This window comes from Rhinopithecus bieti, unplaced genomic scaffold, assembly GCF_001698545.2.
Source record: "Rhinopithecus bieti isolate Rb0 unplaced genomic scaffold, ASM169854v2 scaffold_53274, whole genome shotgun sequence".
NCBI lineage: Eukaryota > Metazoa > Chordata > Mammalia > Primates > Cercopithecidae > Rhinopithecus > Rhinopithecus bieti.
This window is the reverse complement of record NW_016820812.1, coordinates 445,733-461,195: the sequence shown is the minus strand read 5'-3', so window position 1 is coordinate 461,195 and position 15,463 is coordinate 445,733. Positions and strand designations below refer to the sequence as shown.

Below are 15,463 nucleotides of genomic sequence, written 5' to 3'. Positions count from 1 at the left end.
TGCCCCAATTATAGAATCACTCGCTAACATCTCATTTGCACAAGAGAAACTGAGGTTGAGAGAGGAAAAGACAAGACCCAAGGTGGCACGAGAAGCCAGCTCCCTGGACTCCAAGCCCAGACCCTCATTTGCACTGCAGGACTCCACTTTCCCTGACTGGCTCAGAAGGCTGAGTCTGAAACTCTCAGGCCGTGAGGCTAATCTACGAGTCTCAGATGAGCTCTTGAAATCTAGAATTATGCGTGGCTGAGCTCTTAGGAAGTCATCATTTCTCTAATTACAGTTGGCTACTCATATATGTTTGAAGTGAAAACACAGGCTGACATGTTATAATTTAAATTGCTGTGTCCTTGAGCATTGCTGCCCCTAAAAGGTCAAATCTGCCTAAGGCTGAGAGTGGAAGGCCATTCACATGTAATGCAAACCACAGGGTACCCAGGCCAAAGATTCATGCAGTAAATGGAATTGGCTACTGCACACATCCAATTGCTTGGACAAACACATGCCTTGCATATTGGTTTTGTATAGAGTGAGCTCTTTCATTATTGACTGGAAGGCCTGTAAGAATATGGATGACCTCAAGGACAGGTAAAGTTATCCTAATGAAACCACATAGGGTATTAACAGATTTGTACTAAACCTGAAATAATACCTGGAGCAGGGTGTTTGCATTTTGTAGCCATTTTACCAAAATGTTTGAGCTGCTTCTTCACTAGGATGCCATCCTTCATCATCAGTAGGGAGTCATCTCCCACGTAGAACTTCTATTACATTTTCTAAGTGCCCCTTCATTCAGCTTGTTTGATGTCTTCCAGTGAAGTGGTTTGTAAACATACGTTCCTTCTGTCTTCTACTGGAGTGCAAACTCCTTAAAGACAGGGAACAGATTCTTCACTTCTGTCAGTCCCACGGGGTTTGGTTCATTTGAGTCCTCAACATTGTCTCATTGTTCAGTGAGTTAATGGTGGGCTGGTAGGCTGGCTGTATGAGTGAGTGGTTTTTTTTTTTTTTTTTTTTTTTTTGAGACAGAGTCTCGCGCCCAGGCTGGAGTGCAGTGGCCGGATCTCAGCTCACTGCAAGCTCCGCCTCCTGGGTTTACGCCATTCTCCTGCCTCAGCCTCCCGAGTAGCTGGGACTACAGGCGCCCGCCAAATCGCCCGGCTAGTTTTTTGTATTTTTTAGTAGAGACGGGGTTTCACCGTGTTAGCCAGGATGGTATCGATCTCCTGACCTCGTGATCCGCCCGTCTCGGCCTCCCAAAGTGCTGGGATTACAGGCTTGAGCCACCGCGCCCGGCGTGAGTGGATATTTACTCTGCCTGGTGAGGTACAGGTGAGCATCTGAAAGTAGCCCAGCTCTAGTCCTTTATCTTTGGTTAAATTGGAAGACAGGCCTTATTTCATCTGGCTCCTTGAACATCCTAAGGCACATGGTGACATCACAAAAGCCTTGATTCTTGGCAGTCTTTTGGCACCACTTACAGCTCCAGAGCCCTCATTGATCCTTGGCTTGTCCTGGGAGGACAACCCACAGGCATGCTTTTCAGGATGCAGCATGTGGCTGGGTAGCAGGTGGCACAACCCCCGCCCACTCCAGTATGTCTGCACACAAGGACTCCACAGCATCCAGCCGCTCAATCTGCACCAGTTTTGTGAGCAGCTCAGGGATGCTATAGCCTGCTGTGCTGATGCGGTCAAAGAGCTGCATGCCGTCTGTCATGCCCCCAATCTCATCCCTCTTCAGGCCGAAGCTCTCGGCGAGGTGGCGCCACGTTTTCACAACAGCCTTCTCAGAGTTGTACGTGGAGCTGAGCATTCGGCTAGTTTTCTCGAGGCAATCAAATGGCAGCTCCGTGGGGCTAAGACCTGCAAACACCAATGGCCACAGTTAGATGCTGCAAGTCGCAGTCAACAGAAGGTCAACACCATGAAAAATTATTTAAATGAAATAAAAATTATTGAAAAAAACATAAAAAAATCGTAAAACAAAGCATGCAGAAAGCCACCTAAAACAAATGCATAATTTAAGGCAAACGACACCTAGAACGCTGCCAGCCACAAGAGAGGGCTGTGCATGTACCCTAACCCCGGTAAGAGCCCCTTCCCCACTAGGAAAATGACTGCTCTATTGACCATGATAATAATTCCCTGATGACCATTTTTAGCAATTCTCAAAGACTTCAAGACAAGTTATCCTTAGTTGGGTAACCCTGTCTCCCATGGGGCTGGGCTGAGGAGGGGGTCAAAGAGACAGTATCATGTCTCTTTAGGGAACAGTAGTCAACTTTGTAATGGGTGCTCTCAATGATAGCCCCAGATTGGGGTTATCTGAACCAAGTCACTGCCAACTCAGTGGTCTGATGGTTTTTGGGGTTCACTGTACATTAGACTCACCTAGGAGCATTTAAAAACTTGATATTGCTGCTTCTGGAAGATGAGTAGATATAATTTTCCCTAATCCTCCCACTAAGTGCAGCTAAAAGCCCTGAACATTCTGTATAAAACAAATACAAGAAGTCTCTGAAAAGTGGAGAAAAGAAGACAGACCAACTAGGGACCTCGGTACCTAAGGATGGTGGTAGTGGTGAGTTCCCTGGGTTTTCTTTGGCCTCATTCCAGACATGGGGCAGAAAAGTCCAAAAATCCAGAAATAATAGCAACCACAGACAAAAACAGCCCCAACAAAAGGCTTCTCTCTCTAGTCAGAGCACTAGGAAAAGAGCAGCCTAGCAAGCATAAAACATTTAGACAATAATTGCTCTATTCCAGCCAAACACCACAGAAAAACTGTGTCCCCACTCCATCCAGGGTAGCAAAGACTGAGAGGGGAGCCTAAACTTCCACCCTCACCAAGCTGTAACACTGTGCCAGGTGGTGTCAGGAAAGGCCATGTAGGGAGATGGGGCTTTCTCATCAACCAGCTGGTAACAACTCCCCTGCCCCTGTGGTGACCATGTCAGGAGCCATACTCCCAAACCCCAAGTAGCAGTAAAAAGGAGTCCCCTTGGGTGTTAGTGAAGGTTGAGTGGGGAATTTGGATGTCTACCTTCACCTAACAGTAGCAAGACAGCACCCTCATTCTCCTGCCACAGGGCTGTCTATCAAAAGGAGCCAGCTAAAATAGAAGGCTTAAATAAGACCCAGAGTTTCATATCAGGACATAAAACTACACAGGTTTCAAAGTGAATTCATTCATCATACCAAGAACCAGGAAGATGTCAAATGAGTAAAAAAGAAAAACAATAGATGCTAACACTGAGATGACAGATGTTAGGTAATCTGAAAAAGGTTTTAAAGAAGCCATAATAAAAGTGCTTCAACAAGCAATTATGAACATGCTTAAAACAAATGCAATAATAGAAAAACAGAAATAGAAAATAGAAAAAAATAGAAATCCTCAGCAAAAATATACAAAATGTACAAAAGAAATGAAAATATTAGAACTTAAAAAATACAATAACCACAATAAAGACTCAGTGGATGTGCTCAATGGCAGAATAAAGACAGAGGAAAGAATCAGTGAGATGGATAATGGAAGCTAGCAGTGGAAATTACTCAATCAGAGAAAATAAACTGAAAAACACAGAGCCTTAGGGAACTGTGGGGTTATAACAAAAGAGCTAACATTTGTGTCATGAAGTTTCAGAAGGAGACGAGAAGAGAGTGGGACTAAAGTACTCAAATAAATGATGGCTTAAAACTCCCCAAATTTGTAAAGAGATACAAGTCTACAGATTCAAGAAGCTAAGCAAATCCCAAACAGGATAAACCCAAATATATTCATGTCAAGATACATCATAAATGAACTTCTGAAAACTAAAGATAAAGTCTTAGAAACAGCCAAAGAAAAACAACGCCTGACCTAGAGACAGAAAACAATTAGAATGACAGTAAATTTATAATCAGAAACCTGGAGACCAGAGAGAAGTAGCACAGTATTTCCAAGTACTGAAGGAAGAGAACTTTCAACCCAGAGTTGCATACCAGGTTGCAGTGAGCTGAGTGAAAATATCCTTCAGGAGGACATGAGAATATCAAGACATTCCAAGCCAAAGAAAAATTAAGAATTTTTCACCAGCAGACCACCCTAAAAGAAACAAAAGGAAATTGTATAAACAGAAAGGAAATAATAAAAGAATGAAACTTGAGACATCAGAAAAGACAGAAAAGAACATAGTGAGCAAAAATTTGGGGAAATAAAATAGACTTTCCTTCTCTTTTAAGTTTTCTGAATTATGTTAGGCAGTTGAAGCAATTTATGTTGTTCTAAATATATGTAGAGGAAATATTTACAACTACTATAAACAGGGAAGGTAAAGGGACAAAGAGAAAGGTAAAGTTTTTATACTTCATTCAAACTGGCAAAATAATAACAGCAGGAAGGCCAGACACAGTGGCTCACACCTGTAAACCAAGGACTTTGGGAGGCTGAGGTCGGCAGTTCACCTGAGGTCAGGAGTTCGAGACCAGCCCGGGCAACATGGTGAAACCCTGTCTCTACTAAAAATACAACCGGTTGGTGTGGTGGTGCACAGCTGTAATCCTAGCTACTCGGAAGGCTGAGGCAGGAGAATCGCTTGAACCTGGGAGGCAGAGGTTGCAGTGAGCCAAGATCGCGCCACTGCTCTCCAACCTGGGCAACAGAACAAGACTCCATCTCAAAATAAAATAAAATAAAAATAAATACTAATAACACCAGTAGACTGATAAGTTATATGTGTAAATGTAGTCTCTAGACAAACTACTAAAATAACTATGGAAAAAGATAAAATCAAAACATATCACTCAAAAAACACCAAAGTTGAATTCTGAAATATGTTCAAGTGACCCACAGCAAAGCAGGAATATAAAAACACAGAAATGAAAAACAGAGACAACAAACAGTAAACAAAATATAAAATAGCAGACTTAATTAAGCCCTAATGTAATAATGACTACATTTAATGTAAATGGTTTAAATACCAACTAAAGGCTGGGTGTGGTGGCTTATGCCTGTAATACCAGCACTTTGGGAGGCCAAGGCAGGTGGATCAGCTGAGGTCAGGAGTTTGAGACCTGCCTGACCAACATGGTGAAACCCTGTTTCTACTAAATATACAAAATTAGCCGGTGTGGTGGTGGATGCCTGTGATGCCCAGCTACTTGAGAGGCTGAGGCAGGAGAACTGCTTGAACCTGGGAAGCAGAGGTTGCAGTGAGCCAAGATCACACCATTGCACTCCAGTCTGGGCAACAGGAGCAGAAACTCCATAAAAAACAAACAAACAAACAAAAACCTAAAAGGCAGAACTTGGTAGAGTAGATTTTAAAATATACCCAGCTATATGCTGCCTCCAAGAAACTCACTTCAATATAATGAGAGAGGCTGGTTGGAAGTAAAAGGATGGAAAAATACATACCATGCAGACTTCAATAAAAGGAAGGCAGAATGGCTATAACATCAGTTAAAGTAGACTTCAGAGGAAAAAAATTACCAGAAAGTGACATTTAATAATGATAAAAGGGTCAATCCAAGAAAACATAGCAATCCTAAATGAAGATGCACCAAACAACAGAGCTCCAAAATATGTGAAACAAAAACTGTTAGACCTGAAAGAAGAGACAAGCCCACAATTATAGTTGAAAACTTTAACATTCCTCCCTCAGTAAATGATAGAACAATTAGAAAAAAATCAGCAAGAATATAGAACTTACCAACATCATCAACCAACAAGATCTAATCAGCATTTATAGAACACTCCATTCAACAACAGCAGAATACACATTCTTTATAATTATGGGCCTTACACCTCAACAAATTAAAAGAATTGAAATTATACAAAGTATATTCCCCTACCACAATATAATTAGAATATAAATCAATAGCAGAAAAATCTTTACACATTTGGAAACTAGACAACAGTCTTCTAAATAATCCACAGGTCAAAGAGGAAGTCTCAAAGAAAATTTAGAAATGAATGAAAATAAAAATACCAGATGTCAGTATTTGTGAGACACAGCTAAAGTAGTACTGAGAGGGAAATTTATAGCAGAAATACAAAGGAGGAAAACTCTTAAGTTAATAATCTAAGCTCCCATCTCAAGCACTTAGAAAAAGATTAACAAAATAAACCAAATGTACATAGAAGGAAATAAGTAATTTAGAAATAAGAACAGTAATCAATGAAATTGAAAACAGTAAAGTAAAAGAGAGCAATATGAAAAGAAACAGTTATTTGAAAAGATCAATATAACTGACAAGGAAAAAAATAGATAAGACACAAATTACCAATATCAAGAAAGAAGCAGGAGATATCACTACAGACACCATAGATATCAAACAGATAATAAGGGAAAACTATGCAATTTTAACTCTACACATACAAATTTGACAACTTAGGTGAAAATAAACAATTTCTCAAAAAACATAAACTATCACAACTTACCCAATGTAAAACAGATCATTTGAACAGACTTATAACTATTAAGGAAGCTGAATTTGTAACTGTAAAAATCTCCAGCCAAACGTGGTGGCTCACGCCTGTAATCCCAGCACTTTGGGAGGCCAAGGTGGTTATGTTGCTTGAGGTCAGGAGTTCAAGACCACTCTGGCCAAGATGGTGAAACCCTGTTTCTACTAAAATACAAAAATTAGGGCCAGGCATGGTGGCTCACGCTGTAATCCCAGCATTTTGGGAGACCAAAGCAGGTGGACCATGTGGTCAGGAGTTCAAGACCAGCCTGACCAACATGGTGAAACCCCATCTCTACTAAAAATACAGAAATTAGCTGGGCATGGTAGCACGCACATGTAATCCTAGCTACTCAGGAGGCTGAGGCAGGAGAATCAATTGAACCTGGGAGGTGGAGGTTGCCAGCCTGGGACAGAGTGAGACTCCATCTCAAAAAAAAAAAAAAATTAGCTGCGCTTCGGTGGCACAAGCCTATAATCCCAGCTACTTGGGAGGCTGAGGCAGGAGAATCGCTTGAACCTGGGAGGCAGAGGTTGCAGTGAGCCAGGATCGTGCCACTGCACTCCACCCTGGGTGACAGAGCAAGACTCCATCTCAAAAAACAAACAAACAAAAACTCCCCAAAAGAAATCTCTAGGTCCACATGATTTCACTGAAGAATTCTACAAAATGTTTAAGAAATAATTAATAGCAATTCTACACTATATTTTCTAGACATAGAAAAGGAAGAAACACTTCCTAACTTACTCTGTGAGGGTAGTATAAACTGGATACAAAAACCAGACAAAGACAAAAAACAAACCACAAACCACAGACCAATATCTCTCATGAATAGAAATGCAAAATCCTTAACAAAATATTAGCAAATAGAATGCAACCATATAAAAAAGAATTGTACCACATCAGGTATGGCTTATTCCAGGGAGGCAAGGCTGGTTCAATATTTAAAAATTACTGCAATCCACTCAAAAAATTAATGTCAACAATTTATAAAAAGCCTAGAGCTAATATTATACTTAATGGTGAAAAATGGAATGCTTTTAAGATCAGAAATAAGGCAAGAATTTCTGCTTATGCTTCATCACTTACATTCACTGTAGTGCTGGAAGGTGTAGCCAGTGCAATAAAATGAGAAAAGGAAGGAAAAGGTATACACATTGGAAAGGAAGAAATAAAACGCTCCCATTTGCAGATGTGATTATCTATGTAGAAAATCCCAAGGAATCTACAAGAAGACCCCCAGATCTTATAAGTGAATTCAGCAAGGTCACAGGATACATAATAAACATACAAAAATCAATTGTATTTCTATATAGCTAACAATGAATGTATGGCTACTGAATTTAAATTGTCATTTACAGTTGCTCAAAAAATAAATGATATACTTATGATGTAAATCTAGCAAAATATGCATAGAACTTGTTTTTTGGAAACTACACAATGTAGATAAAAAAAAATTAAAGTTGTGCTAAATAAATGAAGAGCTATACCATGTCAATGGCTCAGAAGACTCAACATAATAAAGATGTCAAATCTTCCCAATTGATATACAGTTTTGTTGCAACTCATTAAAATCCCAGCAAGGCATTTTGTACATATAGGGAAGACTATTCTAAAACTTATATAGAAAGACAAAGGAACTAGAATAGCTAAAAGATTTTTGAAAAAAGAAAGTGGGAGCAGTCTATTTGATTTCAAGACTTATATAAGTTATTATATAACTTATACAAGAATCAAGAATGTGTGGTATTATAAGAGGGACAGACATGTAGATCAATGCAACAGAACAGCGACCCCAGAAAATAGACCTATACGAATATGCCAAACTGATTTTTGATAAAGTTTGAAAAGCAATTCAATGGAGGAAAGATACTTTTTCAAAAAAAACAGTGCTGGAGCAATTGGATATCCATAGACAAAAAAATGAACTTTGACCCAAGTTTCATATCTTCTATAAAAATCAACTCAAACTTAACTGCAAAATGTGAACTATGTGAACTTAAATGCAAAACATAAAAACTATGTGGACTTAAATATAAAACATTAAGCTATAAAACTTCTAGAAAAAATTGTGGGAGCAAATCTCTGGGATCTAGGACTAGGCAAGAGAGATCTTAGATTTGACACAAAAAGCACCATCCATAAAAGGAAAACTTTATAATTAGTTTCATAAATTTGACTCATAAAAATTTAAAGCATCATTCTGTGAAAGACCCTGTTAAGAGACTGAAAAGATAAGTTAAACTAGCTATAGAATGCAGAAAACATTTACAAAACCACATATCCATCATAGGACTAGTGTCTAGAATATATTGTTAAAAACCCTCAAAACTGGCCGGGCGCGGTGGCTCAAGCCTGTAATCCCAGCACTTTGGGAGGCCGAGACGGGCGGATCACGAGGTCAGGAGATTGAGACCATCCTGGCTAAAATGGTGAAACCCCGTCTCTACTAAAAAATACAAAAAACTAGCCGGGCGAGGTGGCGGGCGCCTGTAGTCCCAGCTACTCGGGAGGCTGTGGCAGGGGCATGGTGTAAACCCGGGAGGCTGAGCTTGCAGTGAGCTGAGATCCGGCCACTGCACTCCAGCCCGGGCGACAGAGCGAGACTCCGTCTCAAAAAAAAAAAAAACCCTCAAAACTCAACAGCAAAAAATCATATAATACCATTGAAAAATGGGCAAAAGACATGAAGAAACATTCATTTTACTGAAGAGGACATACAGATGAAAAATAAACACAAGAAAGGATATTCAAACAATAGGAACATGCAAATTAAGACCACACTAAGGTATCATAACACACTTCTCAGAATAGCTAAAATAAAACATAGTGACACCACCAACTGCTGCAAGGATATGGAGAAACTAGACCATTCACACACTGCTCATAGGAATGTAAAAGGGTACAACAACTTTGGAAAACAGTTTGGCAGTTTTTTTAAAAAAACAACCATGCAACTATCATACAAGCCAACAAAAGTACTCGTACATACGTGTACAAAAGTACACGAAAACCTATACACAAATATTTATAGCACCTTTGTTCATCATAGCCCTTAAGTGGAAATAACCCTGATGTCCTTCAGCAAGTGAATGGTTAAACCAGCTCTGGTCTATTTATGCCACAGACTACTACTCAGCAAGAGAGAGGAATGGACTATTGATACATGCAACAACCTGGCTGGACCTCCAGTGAATTATGCTGAGTGCAAAAAGCCATTCACCAACGGTTACATAATGTGATTCCACTTTTATAACACTCTTGAAATGACAAAACTGTAGGAACGGAGAACAGATTACTGGTTTCCTGGGGCCTAGGTGAGGGTGGGATGGGTGGGAATTGGCTGTGGCTGTAAAAGGGCAACAGGAGGAGTTTTTTGTATGGGAGCTGAGTCTAGCTTCACCGTGTCGATATCAGTGTCCTGGTTGTGACTTCTGTGTATGGTTTTGCAAGATGTTATCATTAGGAGAAACTGGGTAAAAGGCTTGCAGGATCTCTCTGTATTCTCTCTTACTACTACATGGTAAGAAGTATCTCAAAATAAAAAGTTTAATTAAAAACAAGACAAAACAAAAAACAGAGACACAGATGCCTGGGATTCACCCCTGACTAATTACATCAGGGTGTTGGGGCAGATTGGGTGGGCTGGATGGGCAGAGATGGTGTTAAGACCTGCAGGTGACTCTAATATTCATCAGGGCTGGGCACAGAGCACAAGTTCTCAGCCCTGGCTGAGGTTTGAAAACCCCTGTCCCGGGGTGTGAACTAAATATTTTTTGGAGCAGAGAAGAGCTTGCTGGTGGATGGAAGGTGAGTCCTAGACCATCCTCCCCTGGGCAGCTGACAGCCCCAGGCCATGCCAGGTGAGATCAGGCAGGCTGACCTGGGGCATGTGTTTATGGAGAGATGCCACGTTTCAGCGGCAGCCAAGAATTCTTGGCCCTGGAGCTCACCCACAGTATAGTTATTTCTGGCCAACAAAGCACTGAACCAGAAAGCCTGCCAGGGAACAGGGGGCTGCACTTGGCCTATGGTGGAGTGTGGGGGTGGGAGGAGCGGCATTGGGGGCATTGGTGAGCTGCCCGGCGTGCACCAGGCTCCACTCCTGCTGCCCGGCCAGATCAAGGAGTCCGAGGAGGGAGGCCAGCAAGGCCAGCAGCAGGAAAACTCCTGACCTCAGCCACGAGGGGTTTATCTTTGGGGTTAATAAGAAGGTAATTTAGAAAGAGGATTTTGCAGGAACTGGAAGCTGAGGATTATGATTTCAGATTGCAGCACCGACGGTCCTATCCTGTTGCCTTTTACCTGCCCACACCCAAGCCCAGGTTATGGGGAGACAGCCTGACTTGGCTCAGAAGGCTGCTGGGAGGGGAGGCTGGAGGCTCCCAGGGCCATCGGACATCGGGGACGCTCGACGGCAGGGAGAGGGCGGCTAAGTCTAGGATAAGTGACTAAGTGACTGATTATGTTTCCCAGATGACGATGCCAGTGTGGAGACAGGCACTGGGGACACGGGAGTTCCAAGGCTCCATGGCTGCTGCTCCCCGACCCTGCATGTCCCTGTAGTGGGTGCCTGCACCGGGCTGTCTCCCGCCATGAGGGGAAGGCCCATGGAAGCACTGGGAGATGCCTTCTAATATCTGGGAGCCAGATTCTGTTTCTCCACACCTGAAGTCAGTTCCAGCGGCCGTTCTGACCAGAGTGCAGCAACTGGATGGGCGGCTTCCCTGAGTTCCCCTCACAGGAGCCTCAGGGCTCCGGGCACAGCCCTTATATCTGCACCACCTCTCTCAGCTTACCTTCCATGACTCCACACACGTTGGCATACACATCCAAGATCTTTTTCCTCCGGCTTTGAATCTGTAAAAAAGGAGTCAGGAGAATTTTCACCTCCAGAAAGGGGCAACAGTAGTGAGGAGGCAAATCCTCCATGTCAGCAGGGGCAGGCAGCAGCTACGCCTGACACCAGAGACGCTGCACACAGCCCCCGTGTCAGCACCCCAGCCCCGACACACAGGGAGGAGGGTCTTCTTCAGGTTTTCCCACTCAATCATCTTTGGGGTCCACTGTGGGTGCTTCTCAGGCTCAGCTGGGTGGTCAGACTCGTAAGATACTTGGGGATACCCCTGGCATCAGTCTGTTTGAAAAGATGACCATGGGGACCCCCACTTGCCCTCAGGACATCTGTGCTGCAGCAGAGCCGTGCGGGGCTCCCATTCTGGATCACGTGGCTGGTGCCAGGAGACCAGGCCCACGGTGCACAGGTGCTCAGTGGCCCTGGCTGAAGAGTCCTGGGGCCATGGCTACCTATTTCTTTTGTAACAACCCACAGGCTTCCAGGATCTCTGCAAGTGGCAGCCCCATTACCGAGGTCACTGAACTTGGAGCAGGTAGAGCATGGCATCCTATCAGGACCAGGCCGGAGCCAGGATCCCAACTGGGCATTTTTGCCATCAGTGATGTTGCCTAGCAACACAGCTGTCCTGCGGCTGGGGTCTGCAGCCAGGGCACAGACTAGAGGGACGACCACAGGCCAGGTCCACAGGGAGCCCAAGAGGGCTCTGGTCATCTCTGCCCTCACCCCTGCCCTGCTCCTGGCCACAGTACATTACAGGGTGGTAGGTGATAAAACCCTGGGGACAGTTTCTACATGTGAGCCTGTTTTTATATTTTTAAAAATGCTTACAAGAAAGGCGTGTGTGTGTGTGTGTGTGTGTGTGTGTGTAGAAAATTGTCTAGCTGGATAAAATCCAGTATATTTACAAGGATCTTTTTCTGCCCTCTGGCATTCCAAGTGATTTGACCTTTTTTCTTTTGCTTATTCTTTTCATGTTTGTGTATGAAGCTATATAATAAAAACAAAGTGGCTGGGCGTGGTGGCTCACACCTGTAATCCTAGCGCTTTGGGAGGCTGAGGCAGGTGGATTGCCTGAACTCAGGAGTTTGAGATCAGCCTGGGCAACACAGTGAAACCTCGTCTCTACTAAAATACAAAAAAATTAGCTGGGCGTGGCAGCATGCACCTGTAGTCCTAGCTACTTGGGAGGCTGAGACAGAAGAATTGCTTGAACCCAGGAGGTGGAGGTTGCAGTGAGCCGAGATCGCACCACCGCTCTCCAGGCTGGGTGACAGACAGGCTGGGTCCCATCTCAAAAAAAAAAGAAAGTCTTTTTCCCCCCCTTTTGACTATCTTGCTGTGAACCTGTCACTGTCCAAGTCTCCTTGCTTGGACTTTTGGGAGAAACACCCCATCTTGCAGGAGAGCTGATTCAGTAAGAAAGTTCTAGTCTTGCGGCTGTGAGGGGGCCACATCTCACAGCTCATCATGGCATCTGCAGGAGCCTCACCCCGGCTGACTTGTTGCTGGTGGCAGACTTCTCCCTGGCCAGGTGAACCAGCGACAGCAGGCACAGCTCCGGGGAGCCCTGCTTGTCAGGGGCGGGCTCCTCGTCACTGTCCACACTCCGGCTCAGCAGCTGCTCATTCTCAGACGAGGCATCGTTCTCGCTGCAAAAACAAGAGCAATGGTCATTAGCAGCGCCTGGGGGGACTGCAGCCCTGACAAGTTCTCCTGTGGTGAACTTGTCCATTGCTCAGCTGTGGACAGTGGGGGGCAATGACTTGTTTTTCAACTGGGCACCTTGTGGGCACAGGACCAGGGGACGTGAGATGAGACAGATACATCGGTGGCTTCCTGCTTCCTTCCAAACAAGTCCATGGTGGGTGACCTGCAGGCGTCTAAGGGGCTGGGGCTGCCACTGAGGGTGGGAGGCATCCATGGGCCTCTCCTTCTCTGCTATCTGACACGCAGTGGCTGCTCCATAAAGGTTCATTGAATATGTCCTAGATCCCTGTATTTAATCCCAGTAAGCACCAAGTTCAACTGGTGTCTTCATGTTAAGCAAATAGATTGATGTGGCTGGCACTGAATCCATGCTGGCTCTCTGGAGTCATTGAAAAGGGAGCTGAATGGAGCCTTGTGCCTGGAAAGCCCCCTCTTGACTAGGGGGGTGACCTGGCTGACCTGTGTGCATTGCAGAGGGTGGCACAGCAAGCCCCAGCGGGTGAGGTGGGTGGGCGGTCGGATGCACGAAGCCCAGGTTCATGCCACCTTGTGGTTCACAGCCCACAAAGAACCCAGGGTCTGCCCTTGGCACATGTGGGTTGGAGCTTAAACTCTCTTAAAACCATTCCAAGTATATGAAAAGCAATATTCTTTTTAGAGGCATCCTGCTTGCTTCCTGTGGTTTGGCTGAAGACCTTTTTTTCTTAAAAAAAAAAGGATTGTATTTGTTAGTAACTAGGTTACAGCAGTGAAGCCCACAGGCAAACACAACCCTAGAGACAGAGTAATACAAAGAAAATGAGAACCATCACGAAGCCCCAGTGGGATCCACTTCCTCATCAGGCTTCAGGGGCTCACAAGGAGGTGGTAGGGCCCATCCCTGTCCCCACTTGAGAGCAGGTGAGATGGAGCAGGTGAGGTGGCACCCCAGGTCCTGTCTCCAAGACCCAGGGACAAACAGCAGAGACAAAAGCTCAGCGCCTTGCTGTCTTTTAATGTACAATTGTCAGGGTTCAATTTGTATTTAATATTTGTGTATGAAAGAAGTATATATTTTTTCCTAGTAGGGCCTCTGAATTTTCCGTCTTCAACTGCAACTCAGGTCGTGGGGCGTGTCTCTGCCCTTTTAATTTCTGGAAATAAGAAAAGCTTGAAAAACAGAAGGGAGAGGCTGAGACGGAATGAGATAAGGCTGGGCTGGAGGCTGAGGAGCGAATTCAGTCTCTAGGGAGGCCCTATTTAAGAGTTACATCCATACAGGGTGACCAGGTCCTGCCCTTGCTCCTGGGAGCAGCAGCTCGGATCTGGCACCTCCCGCCAGTCAGGCACAATGGGGCTTAGACCACAAATTCCTGCAGGGGTGGTCGTGGCTGAAAAATGATCAACTGGAATTGAGTCACTTGCAGGAAATAACCACCCCAACACATACTCCGCTTTTCTTTCCTCGTATGCAAAGACTTTGTATTTGTTTGCCTCCTGCTCGTGTGTCAGGGGTGTTAAGAGACACTGGAGTTTTCCAGGTGAGACAATGCACCTGGCAGTGCTTTATGAATGCCAAAGCTCCACACAGATGCTGGATCGATTATTATTTCTCGACAGGAATGGCTTTGCGAGGCGAACCACAGGAAGATCATGGGGTGGGGGCAGGAGAGGAGGGTTTAACCTCTGCTCTTCCTCTAACCAGTTTGGTGACCTTCTGGTGGCCTCTGTGCCCCATCTGCCAAGGGAGGCACTGTTGTGGGGGTGTCCTTCCAGCGCAGCCTGCAGTGGCCATGGGGCAGAGGCTGGCAGCGGGCTCCAGGTGCATTGCCTGGCTGGGAGCTCAGGCTGTGGGGTTGATTTTTGGAAGCTACGCAGGACCAAGTCCAAATGACCATCCCACTGGATGAATAGAACATTGACTTCCCTCTTCCCTCGATTTTAGAGCAGAGGCTGCTTCCACACCTTCATGTGTGGTAAACACGGGAAAGGCCTCACCTGCCAAATCTCCTCCTCCAGAGGCCTCTTTACGCCACGTGGCTCCTTGGGAGCCTGGACTCAGACCCCAGCCCTGCTGCTCACTAATGTGTGACCTTGGGCAAGTGACAACTTCCACACCTCAGTGTGGTATCCTATAAACAGGGATGATATGAGCACCTTGCTCCTGCGCTGTGGAGGGGAAGATGTGTTCACAGCCCTAGGCCAGCACCTGGTGGGCAGCAGGCACCGAATGCTGTTAGCCATCATCACCGCGGTTGTTACCAGCATTACGGTGGCAGCAGTACTGGCACCGCCACGAGCGGTCCTGGTGTATTGGCTGCAGCAGCAGTCATAGGGGATGCTGCATGCATCCTTGGCTTATGTTCTGTCCTCCCAGTCTGGAGAAGGGGCATGAGGAAGTCGGATGTTAAGGAGGAAGGCCCAGGGAATTTGGCAGGGTGCAGGGACAGGAGCCTCACCCGAGAGCAG

At 44.8% G+C, this 15,463-nt stretch overlaps 1 protein-coding gene across 4 annotated transcripts in view; it reads right to left on the bottom strand.

Annotated features, from left to right (window-relative positions):
• Window positions 1–1,253: 1,253 nt before the first annotated feature.
• EDAR (ectodysplasin A receptor) overlaps window positions 1,254–15,463 on the bottom strand; it is a 93,532-nt gene continuing 79,322 nt past the window's right edge. For all 4 annotated transcript variants that reach the window (XM_017859936.1, XM_017859940.1, XM_017859938.1 and 1 more), the window contains 3 exons: window positions 12,798–12,957; window positions 11,250–11,310; window positions 1,254–1,865 (listed from right to left, as the gene is read on the bottom strand). In XM_017859936.1, the coding sequence (XP_017715425.1) occupies window positions 1,543–1,865; window positions 11,250–11,310; window positions 12,798–12,957 (544 nt within the window). In that variant the 3' untranslated portion in view covers window positions 1,254–1,542. The remainder of the gene's footprint in view (window positions 1,866–11,249; window positions 11,311–12,797; window positions 12,958–15,463) is intronic.